Source organism: Fistularia commersonii, chromosome 20 (genome assembly GCF_037954325.1).
Source record: "Fistularia commersonii isolate RoL2024-O1a breed Wild chromosome 20, RoL_Fcom_v1.0, whole genome shotgun sequence".
In the NCBI taxonomy this organism is placed as follows: Eukaryota; Metazoa; Chordata; class Actinopteri; order Syngnathiformes; family Fistulariidae; genus Fistularia; species Fistularia commersonii.
In genome coordinates this window covers 64139-77838 of record NC_141303.1, presented here as the reverse complement: position 1 = coordinate 77838, position 13700 = coordinate 64139, and the positions used below count along the sequence as shown (strand labels likewise).

General features: G+C 48.0%; 1 protein-coding gene across 3 annotated transcripts in view; it reads right to left on the bottom strand.

The window, feature by feature from the left end:
* Positions 1-13700, bottom strand: part of trim67 (tripartite motif containing 67) — a 44193-nt gene that overhangs the window by 10466 nt on the left and 20027 nt on the right. For all 3 annotated transcript variants that reach the window (XM_086167561.1, XM_086167562.1, XM_086167563.1), the window contains exons 3-6: positions 12839-12934; positions 11166-11288; positions 8658-8768; positions 4088-4241 (exon numbers count right to left, since the gene is read on the bottom strand). In XM_086167561.1, coding sequence (XP_086023687.1) covers positions 4088-4241; positions 8658-8768; positions 11166-11288; positions 12839-12934 — 484 coding nt within the window. The remainder of the gene's footprint in view (positions 1-4087; positions 4242-8657; positions 8769-11165; positions 11289-12838; positions 12935-13700) is intronic.

The following is a 13700-nucleotide window of genomic DNA, read 5'->3' as shown; positions in this document are numbered from 1 at the left end:
GGTCTTCAGACATCCGTCCAAATACAGCTCAACAGACGTCCCGTCCAAAGGACAGCGCATTTAGCACGAGGCCGTCCTGGAAATCAATATGATCAAGCGTCGGTAAAAGCGCACACGCCTGAGATTCAAGGAATATGACCGGTTTACCTAAACATCGAGTCCCACGTCCACACAAACACACGGATCACAACATCCACCGGACAAAGGGAGGCGGCGTTCCCGCCTCCCAGGGGCCACCCAGCTGGCCGGCGCCGTGCGAGGACGTTTTGTTTCGGATGGTTTTTCTGATCAAAATTTAGTGTCTAACGCCAGCCGGATATCGGGTATTTTATTATTTTCTTTAATCGATCATCCGACATCCTGCCGATGTCCAGCGGGGTGACCTTACTTCTCAGCCCGGACAAAGAACTGTCGCAAACCGCTTTATCACTGATGGCGGGCTTTGCTGATCTTTTGATACAAAAACAACACAAGTGAAGGGACGGCAAAGTGTGTGTTTGCTCAGGGTCACGAAGGGGGGGCAGGAGGGAGGAAGGCAGGAGGCACGGAGTCTCGGCATTCACACTTCAAGCAAGCACAGCCTTTATCGCCGAAGTAGTTCTTTGATTCCACCACGTTATAAGTCTGGCTACGTCGAGCTGTGGAGGAGCAGCGATGCCATGCGGCGAGAGGAAGAAGCGAGGGCTTTTCGTTCAGTCACATTCAGTTTTGGGAAAAGCACAACATCAGCAGCGAAGAGCGACCTCTGCGTTCAACCCGGTGCTTCTCCATTATTTTCTGAAATTTCTGTCTTTAACATTGTATCCTTATTAAAATTAAAAATGAGCTAAATATTAAATATTAATTAAAATATGAAGTGAAATAAATATCTAAATACATAAATGTTGAATATTAATATATTAACAATAAAAAATATGGATCAACATGCAAGAAAAATGTTATTAAAATTGTTTTTTACAGAAGATATTAAAGTGCATCAATTTGCCTGAAATTTAGAAAAATTAAATCCTTATTTAAATGGTAAAAATTTTTTGACCCACTGAACGATTCGATATTGAAAAATGATATTGAATATAATCAATATGTAATAATATCAATTCAAATTGATTAACTCTGGAGGACAATGTTTAAACACTTTAACCTACACAATAAAAATGAATAAAAAAATTTGTGCTGATTTTTTTTCATTTACTAATTTTAAAGTCAGAATTAATGGCTACAACGAGCTGGTTTTGCAGTGCACGGCTTTTCAAAGCGGGGTTTGAAGCGTGACACTGCAACTCTTGGCTCACAGCAAACACGCCGGCCTTTCCTCGTCTCCCGCCGTGGCCACAGTGAAGCCAAGCGCTCTTTGAGAAGCAACGGTTTAACCCATCGTCAGATTAGATCAAATTGGATTCAACTTTATGGTCATTACACATGTAAGGATACAGGCTCATCATGGATGGACCACCTGGACGCCGGTGGGGGTTCAGCGTCTGGCTCAGCAACACTTCCACAGGCAAGGAGGAGTTTGGGAACGCTCGGTTACAAGACGACCCACCGCTTTTTATCCTTGTTGCTGTCATTTTGGTTATCTATTTTTGTCCTTGTTGTTGTCATTCTGCTATCTATTTTTATCCTTGCTGTGGTTGTTGAGAATCAGCATCAGAAAAAAACTCCGTTTGTCCCTGAGGGGCAACTGGGAGGCAGATGGGGTAGCACCATCAAATTGTGAACGTCAAAGAAAAAAAATTAAGATGAAAAACTAAAATAAAATAAAATATATATGTCTAAATAAATTATTGTAAAGAACTGTGCAAGTTGTAAGTACGCTCGCTCTGCATTTATATAGTAGACACAGTATATCATGAGCGGCAGTACAATCGCGGGGGTTTGGGCTGTTAGACGGCTCTGGGGACAAAGGTTGCCCTTCTCCTCTGGGTTTTGCAACTTGTCTCTTTATTTATATTTATATTCATCTTTATTGATATTGTTATAGTTGTGCTGCTGTGACAAATGAATTTCCCCTGTGGGGATCAATGAAGTATTATCTTATCTTAGTTGGCCTCTGCCAATGAATGAAGTTTCTACAGTGAAAACAAGCAACTTCTTCAGGCGATAAATCAGGACGGAGCTGTGTTTCCGGGAAGTTGAAGGGAGGGTTTTTCTGAGGAAGCGTTTATCGGGGAGGAGCTCGGGGAAAAAAAAAACATGAAACATGCGTAGAAAGTAAATCGAAACAAAAGACAGCATTAACAAGACCGACGAGCGTCCACCCGGGAGGGGTTTTATGATCAGGACGGGAAGGTGGAGGAGTGAAGGAATCAGTCCAAGGGAGGAAAACTGTGAAAAGGTTTGTTTATTTCTCTGAAATACCTCCTGGGCCCTCTGTCTCCATCTCTGCCTCACCACTGCCTGAAGCCTGCTTTTGTTTCAATAAGGGTTTCTCCTGCACATCTGGAAATACGACGTGGGTTCGGGAGTTTCAGTACAAGAGAACATGGAGAGAGGACGGTTCAAAAAGCAACAATTAAAACCAAAAACACGTATTCTCCCAGGTCACATGACATATCTGGACAAATTAAAGAAAACTGAAGTGAGAGGTGGAACATTTTGCGCCTTTTGGTGAGGAGAAGGGGGAAAGCAGAGGAGGAGATAAAGTAAACTTCAGAATGGAACTGCAAAGGCTCATGATTTACTTAAAGCACATCTGATGCATCCAACGGTGCAAATGAAAAGCCAAGCGATGAAATGTCAATTTATACGCAAATATTACAATCTATGGTATGCAATACACTTCAAAAAAAGTGTTGTGACATCAAATATCTATCTCACATAGGTGCGGTTTAGCCAGACAGTATGAATGTGGCACAAGTTTTTGGTGATGTAAAATGTAGCATCATCTGCATATAATGAGATAAGTAGTTTTTAGGACTTCAAGTAATGCTTCGGCAGCACAATTGGTTGTTTTTACTCTTAGAACAAGGAAGCAGTGAGCGATGCCTCAAGCAAATGGTTTATTTTTCATTGCAAACTGTTTGCTAATGATGAAAACATTGAATTATCACCTTCTTAAATTTTTTTTTGTAATTATGAGTTGTTTTTTTGTAACGTGAAATGCAGGCTGTCCAACTCCTTACAAGCATTTTATCGTCACCAAAAGGTATTACACGGGGTTTCGTGTCGGTTTGAGCGATGTGCGGCATAATTTATGCATGAAAATCACCATGCATGTTAGCACATCAGTGCATTCAACTAGTATTATCATGTATTAGCAGACAACCCCATGCTAATCTCCAAGAGATTGGGTATCTGTGAGTACCCAGCCCGAAATCGTCAGACAAAAACATAAATGTCGGTGACAAACTGCGCCCAGTTATACGCCAAAAGAAAACCTGCATTAAAGTGTCATGTACAGAGCGTAAAGATTACGGTGCATGTAAGACTATTAATAATTAATCACGCCACGCTAATCTGAGTGTAATGTACCTAGCATCTGGGGGATATATGGCTTTATGCTAATGCACCCTCCAGTTCAAGTGATTAGTATACAAAGCATTATGTGCACGAGTAAAGTGATAATTAATTAATGGACATTGAATTCACATCTACAAATGAAAGCGCTTCACCTTTGCTTTCTCAGCAGAGCAGCACAGAAATAAATTATGCACGAGGTTGATCATATATGTAATATACAATTTGCGTCCCCACGGGTAATCTCCGGGATTATCATGGCATGAAAGTAGAGGCGGCCCCCCGTCCATGCACGGCAACGTGTTGCCGGGTAACATCCGCCCAGTGAATAGCTAATTACCACAGTATGCGCTGTTTATAATATATTGTCAAGGGAGGTTTTTGCAGCAAGCCCTTTGCTTTTTTTTTAATTTATAGAACCAACTAAAAAAAAGGGTGCTTGGCCCATTTTGCCTTTGAAATTCAATTTATGTGGAACAGGAGGAGCTTCAGGAGGAGCTGTGATCGTCCACCAGAACCTCCGTTGCTTTCACGGACGTGGAGAGTTTTCAAGGATAACCGCATGATGTGCTGCTACTGTTAGCCAGTATTACTTTGTTGTGCGTATCAGAAGAAGAGGCGCGTTGTCTACCTTTGCCCTGGCAGAAGTCCAGCAGCAGGATGGTCTGGAGCAGCGAGTCGGTGTTGAGCGTGAGGTCGAACTCGGGGCCGACCTTGGGCTCCAAGGCGCCCTTCACCCACTGGTCCTGGGACGAGGTCACCCGTTTGATCAGGGCGTCCGAGAGCTACGAGCGCAAACACACACACACACACACACACACGCACACACACACACACACACACAGGAAATGAGAGCGCTTCTCTCCTATTTGCACGTTAAACACACTTGGCAGGTGGTGACATCCTGCCTGCATACAGATCGGCCGCCCTCCCCTTCCCTCCTTTCCATGAGCCGGCTCTCAATACATTGTGTCTGACAAGTGAAATGAGGCAAACATTAGAGCAGTTCAAATATTTAGGAAAGGAAATACCCTCTCGTCTACGGCTAAAAGCTCCTTTCCCTCCAGAGCGAATGCATTCGGGCTCCTGGCGCAGCGACGCCGCTTTGATTTTCACTTAACTGTGATTATCCGCTCTGGTTAAACGAAGGCCGCTTAACAGCCCCTCGCATCGATCGCTGGTTCCTCGAGGGTTTGATTGATCCCTTTGCAAATAAAGCTCGAGACGCTGTGCGCTGGAATGGGGATCTCGCAAGACCAGCGCCGGAGAAGAAGCGGTGAAACAGGTTTGCGTGGCCACGTTCTCCATGGTATCATAGGGGAAGCAGGTCCATAACCATCCATCCATCTTCTGCAGCGAATCCATACATACGATCCCTCACCCTCTCTCTAACCAGGACACCCTGAGGAGGAGACTCATCATCCATGATGTTCTCTGGGTCACCGCCCACAGCTGGAGACCACCGGCGAGGTTGGGAACGTTTTTTCCTGCAGTATATCCAACCTTCTTCACTGCGACGTTGTCCCCCTCACAGCATTCTCCCCTCACTTCCAGACAAGACCTCAGAGATACTTCCTCCCCTCCCCGAGCCGCAGAGGAGCTCTCCTCCTTCGTCCCCAGCTGAGGATCACAGCCTTGGATTTGGAAGTGCTGATCTTCATCCTTTCCCATTTGTCAGAGAGAAAATCACCACATTCATTGTTGCAGCAATACCAAAGTGGTACCTCTGCGGTGGCTTGGTGGTTAGCATGTGCTTCTAATATTAGCGCAGCAAGCTAAGCCAGTATTAGCATGACAAACTGTTTCACCACTGTCAAACGGCAGGAAATCATCGCACAGCGGAATATACTGGACAATTTGAGGTTTTGAGAAGCTTTCTTTCTTTTTGTTTTCCGACACAAAAGCAGTCCATATCGGCCGCTCCTTCGAGAGCCTCCGGTTAGCGTGACGTCAACGTAACACTCAAAGAAGCGTGCCATCAATATGCCTTGAAATATTCAGACGGGATGGAGGCGAGAGGATGCCAATCGCGCTGGAGCACCTTGGATCTCTATATCAGGAAGCGCCTTCCTCCGCCGAGACAAGAGAGGTGAAGGTACCAGGAAAAATGTCTACCTCGCTTTTTTTATGAGGACACATGTATGCTGAGGAGGACCGACCCCACGGTCCTCTGACCTCTCGGCCGACCTGCGGTAATCGACGATTATGGATTGGGCTCCGACCCCACCGAAGGCCCACCTTGTCGTATGTAGCTCAGAGCAGCGCGCACGCTTCGCATGTATGAGGTTTGGGTTCAATCCCCGGCACCTCCGCGGTAAGCCACTTTGGTTAAAACATCTGTCAAATGACTATATTGTATTGTAATCGTATTGTGGATCGCAAACCGAGGAGCTGCAGGTTTGGGGCAGCTGATAGGATGATCCACACGGCGGTGTGCGCAGGGCCAGATTTACCAGTTTTTCCTGACATAAGAGCTCTCCGTTAGCACTTAGAAATCAACAAATAAATTTGAATAGACAAACCTGTCATTCATTCATTTGCCTGAGGAGTCCAAAACAGGAAGTGTGTTCATTTAGAGAAACTGCTGTAATTTTTCAGACTATTGAGCACATCCGAATATAAACCACACCGGCTTTGTGCTACTGCAGCCGATCGCTATCTTGGTCTTCCTCCTGGACAAAGTCATCTTCTTTGCTGTCGGAAGTGAACGGTCTCAGAGTTTCACGGGCCGATGTGACGAGGCTGAATGCTTTGGTGGCGTGAAGCTAGTTAGCCCCCCCAAAAAAATCCATAAATTAACCGCATGGTTGTGCAGTGTTCAAAGCCTGTGGAAAAAGGAGCGGCTTATAGTCCGGATGACGGTAAATCATCCAGACGTGTGGAGGAGCTAATGGATGTGTGTCTCTATATGACATGAATGGGAGGGTGAATGCTTGTATGTCCAGGATGAACCCGCCTCTCGCCCTGGAAGGTGGTGTCGATCAGCGGCCCCCATGCCCACGGTCGTTTAGTGCCAGGCCGCACAGAAAGAATAAATAACTTACATTATTTCTGTTTTATTTAAGATGCTGAGGTTCTCTTTGGGAGTGACCAGGATGGAGAGGGTCAGGAATGAGTCCATTAGAGGGACGGCATATGGTTTTGGAGAGAAGGTCAGAGATGGTTGGGTCATGGTTGGGTCATGGACAGAGGAGGGAGAGGGACTCCATTGGTAGACGGATGCTGGAATTGGAGGTCTAGAGGAAGACCAAAGACAAGATGGATGGATGTGGTGAGAGAGGATATGAAGGTAGTTGGTGTGAGAGAGGAGGATCCAGAGAAGAGGGTGAGATGGAGAAGGTGGAGTCACTGTGGAGACCCTGAAGGGAAAAGACCAAAGGGAGATAAGTTTATTTCCGTTCTATTTATCATCTGAGTCTGAACAACCTTGTGTTTTGAAAAATGAGCGAATTCTCTCCGTTCCATCGGTCTTTGACTCACCCTTGACGCATGTCAAGACGCCCGTCTCGGCCATATGATACATGAACGCTAATATTAAACCCACAAGCTAGCAAAGTGAGTAAAAGACAGACGTCTGTAAAGCTTCTTTGCAAAGAGAAAAGGCCCAGTGAGGAGAGAGAAGAAGAGCCTGTGACCACCAAGAAAAGGAAAGCTGCATTTAGCAGACGACACCAGGGGACCTACTTCAAATGTGGTGGTTTCCACGCACCGAGCCCGCTCTGCATAATATGCAGCGACCGGCTCTCCGACGAGGCAGAGAAGCCTTCAATCCTGCCTCGCCACTTGGAGACCAAGCACCCTGCATTACATGAACGAGTCTTTGGTGGATTTTGAAAAAAAAAAACCTAGACAAGACTGAGCTGCTTTCTCCTGGGGAAAGGTTGTCCACATAGAGACCTGGCCGTCACCATCAACAACACCTAGGTAAGGCCAACCACAACTGCGAGAAACCTGGGTGTGGTCCTGGACAACCAACTGTCGTTCTCAGCAAACGTCGCAGCGGTTGCACCTTCCTGCAGATTCTTCCTTCACAACATCAGGAAGATTGACAGATTCCTCACGGAGGATACGGTGCAGATGCTCATCCAGGCTCAAGTCATCTCTGGTCTGGACGACTGCACCTCCCTCCCTGCCGGCGCCTCAGCAGTGACCATCAGGCCTCTGGAGCTTCTTCAGAAAGCGGCAGCCCGCCTGGTGTTCAACCGTCCCAAATTCTCCCACACAACTCTCCTTCTGATGTCCCTTCACTCATATCTTCGTCATATTTTCAGGATATGGTCGAGCCACCCGTCTATCCCCTCCGATCTGCCACCTCTCTGCAACCGTTCACCCCATCACTCCGAGCCCCCGTCTGCCGATCCAACCGGTCTCGGCTCTTCTTGGTTTCGGCTCCTCAGTGGTGGAACAAACTCCCGGAAAAGGTCAGAACAGCGGGGTCGCTGCCCATCTTCTGCCGTGAGCTGAAAATGTACAAAGCTGCGGTTCGCCAGCAGCACAGTAGCAGAAAGGACCTTAAACACCGCCCCAAAAAGGATGGGTCATCCTATCCATCACTCGAGGACTCCTACAGCCTCCTCAGAGATCCACCACCTGCTCCAACTGCTGCCCTCAAGGAGGCGCCTTCGGACAATCAAGGCAAAAACAAACAGATTGAGAAACAGTTTCTATCCCAGAGCGCTCATCGCACTTAATTGGGCACAACCCTGAATCCTGAACCCTGAAGCTCACATACATTTACTTTTCTCTTCCTACACATTTATTTTTTGTTCTTCCAAATGTTATTTTTTATTTATTTTTTTCTCTGTCTTATATCTGGAACCCAGAGATGCTGCTGTTGTTGATGTATTGTTGGGTCGTGTCCTGCCTTATAAGGTTGGTTTGTGGCCCTGACAGCGGCTCTCCCTCAATTTCGTTGTACTCTTTGTAACGACACTAAAAAATCTTGAATCCTTGAATATGACATTATTGATTGTATCATTTTATTTTGTTGTATTTATGTAAAGGCCTAACCCTAACCCACATTAAACAGGTCTGAGGCACGAAAAAGGTTGGTGTTGATGATGAGTGAATGAATGGTGTATGGTTTTAACATGTCAGGGGATGTGCTGTGCAAACTAACTCTATTCTAACATCACACACACACACAGACACACACAGACACACACACACACACACACACAATCCAAAAGGGTGTGATGTACCTGCAGGAAGCCGCTGGGGTCGTTCTCCTTGAGCACCTCCAGGCAGAACTCCATCATGCCGGTGGTCTGCCGCAGCTTCATGGTGCAGTGGGTGATCTGGTCCCGCACCACCTGACGGAGACAGCGGCGCCGTCGAAGGCGTCGATGATTCGTTTTGCCGCCCTCGCACTTTTCACATTGAACCAGGAGACGTGAGTCGACGGACGGATAATTAACCGTGATCTCATTAAGCGTAAAGCTAATGAGGGAACTAATTGCCTCGACTGCTTCGAATTACAGCCCAATAGCTTCAGGCGCGCCATTTGCTGGCGCTTTGATTAACGGCGCCGGGTCAGGAGGACCTCTGAGTTCGGACTCAGGGCCCGATATGTTGCCTCGGCGACGTATCTCAGCTCGTTGTTTGAGCCACGAGTTCAGTCACAGGACGGCGGCGCCCCCTGCTGGCGATTATAAAAACAAGAAGGAAGCGGCGAGGTGAAGTGAAAGAAAAATAGATAAATAAACACGCAGCTTTTAAAGGATTGGACTCAGATAACTTTCCAAACATCTGCCTCCCAGTAGGTATTTAGATTAGTTTTTTTGCGTAACGCAAAAGCTGATTAAAGGACTTGTTAGTGCTTCTAGTTCCCAAACTGAAAGGGTGAAAGGGTGAACCGACTGACAGAGAATCCCATGATGATCCTCTGTAAAGTGATGCGTCGGTGGAAAACTCTGTTTCGTTGTTTTGACTTGGCAGTGATATTGAGTGACAGGAAATAGACCGATCTCATCACAGACGGTGGCAGTGACTGAGCTACGCTGGTCCCTTTAGCCCACGTTCAGGCACAGACTCAACACCTTCCATCTGGGAGAATCTTTGGCATCACCTGGTAAGACCACATCCATGACAAAAGATGACCTGACAGGAGCGGGAACCCCAAGCATGTCTGCCTCAAATGCCAAAAGGCATCTACATTGGGTTGGCCATTTCAGGATGGAAGCATACCGAAAAACGTGCTCTTCAGTAACCTCTTCACAAAAGGACCTGCCCACCAAAGAATACCTTCAAGGCAGGCAGCATCAACTCAGCCGCCTTGGAAGCTGCAGCCGCAAGCTAATGGAGGCTTGCCGCCAAGGCGGGCATCAAGAGCATGGATGACACCAGGAGCAACTACAACTACCGATCCACAATTGGACTGCTACGTCTACATCGATGTTCACCTACACCTGAAGAACAAGAGCCATTCGTTCGAACACAGCAATGTCTGATTTTTTTTCTGTCCAGAGAAGACAGATGGTTGGAGAGAGGGGTCAAAGAATCCATCTTTGTTAAAGCAGAAAAAGCATACCTTAACAGAGGAGGGGCCTCAGACCTTTCACAGACGTATAATGCTGTACTGGAAGCAACACCAGGACGGATTTGCACACACGGATCAGGAACTTCTGCACCCTCCAAACAACCAGGAAAGGCCTCCAACAGAAGCTGCCACCGGTAACGTCCACCTGAGCCTCAGTCCATGAGATCCAACAGGTTTCACTCCTTCGTTGAGCTTCACCCATTCACACTCCAATCCAGGTCAACCCACAAAAGTTGCTCTTTTGTTCCAATGAACGACACCTCAATTAGCATAACAAACCCCTGAAACCTGGCTTCTGCAGATCAACTCTTCCATTTACACAACAAGCCACAGGACTCGCATAACCTAGAGAAGTCTGAAAACCTGCCAATTACATTTGGAAACTACCCACAGGTCATTAGAACTGAACAAGCCTCTGGGATGAGGGCTGAAAAGTCTTCAAGTGGAGAAATTCAAGTCCTGTTGCCAAAAAAAGACTTTGACAAGAGTCCTCGGCTGGGAGAAACGTAGAGAAGGGTGGTCTGTGCCAGAAGAAGGAAGTGTCCTGGGGGTTCTGCTTGCATTCAGATGCGGAGCAGGAATACTCCACAAGCATTAGCATTGACATGCCGGTAGCTCAACAGAACCGTGATCCATGAACTCAAACTCCAAGGATGCTTTTTCTAAATCAGTCACCATCTTGGCATTTTGTAACTCCAATGTCAAGCCTAGACGGCGGAGGACTTCTCTTGGATGAGGAAGGATCGAAGCCTGCAGCTCCCGAGTGCTGATGGACAACTATTGGCTACTTCTCGCGGACGCAGGAGCTACACGCGGATTTTCTTCTTGGTCGGCGCCTTCCGGCTCTTTGACCTCAGGCTAAATCTCTGCAGGCAGATAATGACAACAGCTGTCCGCCGGGGCTTCCGTCCAAACCCCTTGCCTCACACGTGCACACGCACGCACGCACGCACGCACGCATACACTCACACCATCCAGACAGACGGTCAGTCGGTCGGTCGGCGGGCACGTTGAGCCCGGGCAGGCGTCCATGTGATACACTGGGACTTAGGAAACCCTCGCCGGTGGATTTACAGTGAAAAGTGTCAGACGACAGATGGGACGCAGCATATATTCATCATAATCACAAAACCGCGACCTGAGAAGGACACGGATTAGGAAACCCCCCCACCTTGAGCTTGTACTCCTTCTCCTTGGTGACCCTGGTGAGGAGCTTGGCCTTCTGCCTGGTCAGGGCTTCGATCAGCGAGTCGCACTGGGCCACCAGGCAAGCCTCGAACTCCACGCCGTTCTCCTGCGGCAAAAAGCGGCGGTGAGATGTCGGTTTCACGCGTATCTCCTGCGAGGCGTGACGTGAAGCTGGAGGAGATCGAAGCTTAGATGTTTTGCTAAACCGTCAGTCTTTTTTTTTTTGCTACAATCCCCACACTCCTTCATTCTCAAATAAGGTCAGTGTCACGGGGGCGGAGCCTATCACAGCTCTCATTGGACGGGAGGCGGGGTTTACCCTGGACCAATCAGAGGGCCGCATATAGACACGCAGCATTCACCTTCCCATCTGGACAACGTAGGGTCTCCAGTGAAACTCCTGCATGGGAGGTGGATCCAACAAACTGTGCATTCTCGCTGTGATCCGGTGAGAAACTGGAACCTCCTGCATGTGGGAGGAACCCGGAGAACCCTGAGGAGAACATGGAGACTCCACACAATAAGCCCTCCAACCAGGGACCTTCTGGGCTCTTCGAACAGGGGTTTCACACAGGACCGTCCCTCTGATTTCCCAGCTCACACCCCCAAGAGGATGAAGATGCTCCTCTTTACCTCCGTTGCTTCCATCGCTCCATCATCCCTCGCGTTAAAACCAGGGATGGAAGTTGAGTCAGGGTTTACTTCAAACCAAAATCCTCTCCGTTTTGAACTAAAGCTCTTAATATTGATGCTGTGGCTGACAAGATGTGGTGTGTGTGTGTGTGTGTGTGTGTGTGATTGACTGGCAGATGCTCTTGGCGGAGATCAGCTGCCCGTCATCACTATCCATTGGGAAATCACACACACACACACACACACACACACACACACACACACACACACACACACACACACACACACACACACACACGCACAAATTTGGCTGATCTGGTTCTGTTTGAGGACGAGACAGAGACCAAAGCCCTGGGTTTTCTTCTCCAGCTGCTCAGAAGGAGATAAATGGAGGTACATCTGCAGAAACGTCTTCCAACCAGGCTTGTTTCTGGGTTGCTGAGAAGAGCTCCTGAACCTTCACACCGGTGGTTCAGGAGCTCTCCATGAAGTCCACCAACCCCAAAATGAAACCAAGTTCCTCTTGAGGTTCCTTTGCTGAACCGGTATCACCAGTTGTGACCCAAAGGAGGAGATCGTGGATTGAAGCAGCTCAGTTTCCTCCCCAGAAGGTCCAGACCCTCCCTTGCATAGGGTGAGACATTTGGTCCACCAGGAGGAGCTCAGACAAGAGCTGCTGCTCCTCCAGCATCCAGAGGAGCCGGTTGAGGAGCTTCCTGGAGGTCCCCTTGGTGAGGTGTTCCAGAAACATCCCAGCAGTACACGCTGGAGGGACCATGTCTCTGGAACAGCTCCTCCAGGGTCCCCCTGAGGGACCCGAACCAGGTGGACAGGTGGACGCCTGGACCTCCGCGGAGGTTGTTTCCCCCAGAGTTCGTCGAGGCAGACGAGGGATTGAAGGATGGACATGGAGCTTAGAAATGATTGTTCTTATCAAATGAGGCTTTCGGCTGGAAAAAAAGAAGAACATCAGCTTTTATTGTGGGTCTCCATCTCGTGATGGAGTTGACGGGTCGGGCTCACCTGGATCTGCTGGAGCATGTTCTTCAGCTGCACCAGGAACTCCTTGGCATCCTTAGCTTTGTCGGAGACGCCGTTCAGGGCCTGGGAGAGCTGGCACTGCGCACACACACACACACACACACACACACACACACACACACACGTGAGTGCTCAAAGAAGACCAGGGCAAACATCTCCACCCTGCATCAACATGTGAATATTACTTCAACGTTTGGGAGGGAAGGCCTAGTGAGATGCCTTCAAAGGAGAATGATCCTATCAGAGGAGACCTCGGGGCTCCATCCCAGCCAACACTCAGATATCTCGACCAGCATTTAGAGAGAAACTTCAGAAGATCTGAGCTCCCGCCTGGTGCACACTTTGCTATCCAGAACTGATGGGTATCAAACTAAACATCATCTTTGGAGAAAAAGCTGTCTGCTCTGAAGGACAACCCGACACCGAGGACTTCATGCTGGTTTCTGGAGTACAAGGCAGTCTTGAAGAATCAGGATCAGGAGGAGATGATTGAACCTTCAGTTGTTGGAAAGATGATGGATGAACACATGAATTCTTGTCAGAATGTTCTTGTCGTGATAGCTGGACTTGATTTTCTTCACTTGAAGATGTTGCAGCCCTCATCCCAGAGGATTCTGAAGAAGCCTCTCTTCCGAGAAGTACCGAAGAAGCCTCTCAGATGAGTGGTGGAAATCAAGTCCAGGTGCCACGACAAGAACTTACCATAACCTGATGATTGAGAACCTCCATAGACCGGACATGCTAAAGAACACATGAAAATACTTAAACCAGCGGTGGTTTAGCTCCTCCTCCTCACAGCCAGAAGGTCCCTGGTTGGGTTCACACAGGGTTCCTCCCTGTGTGG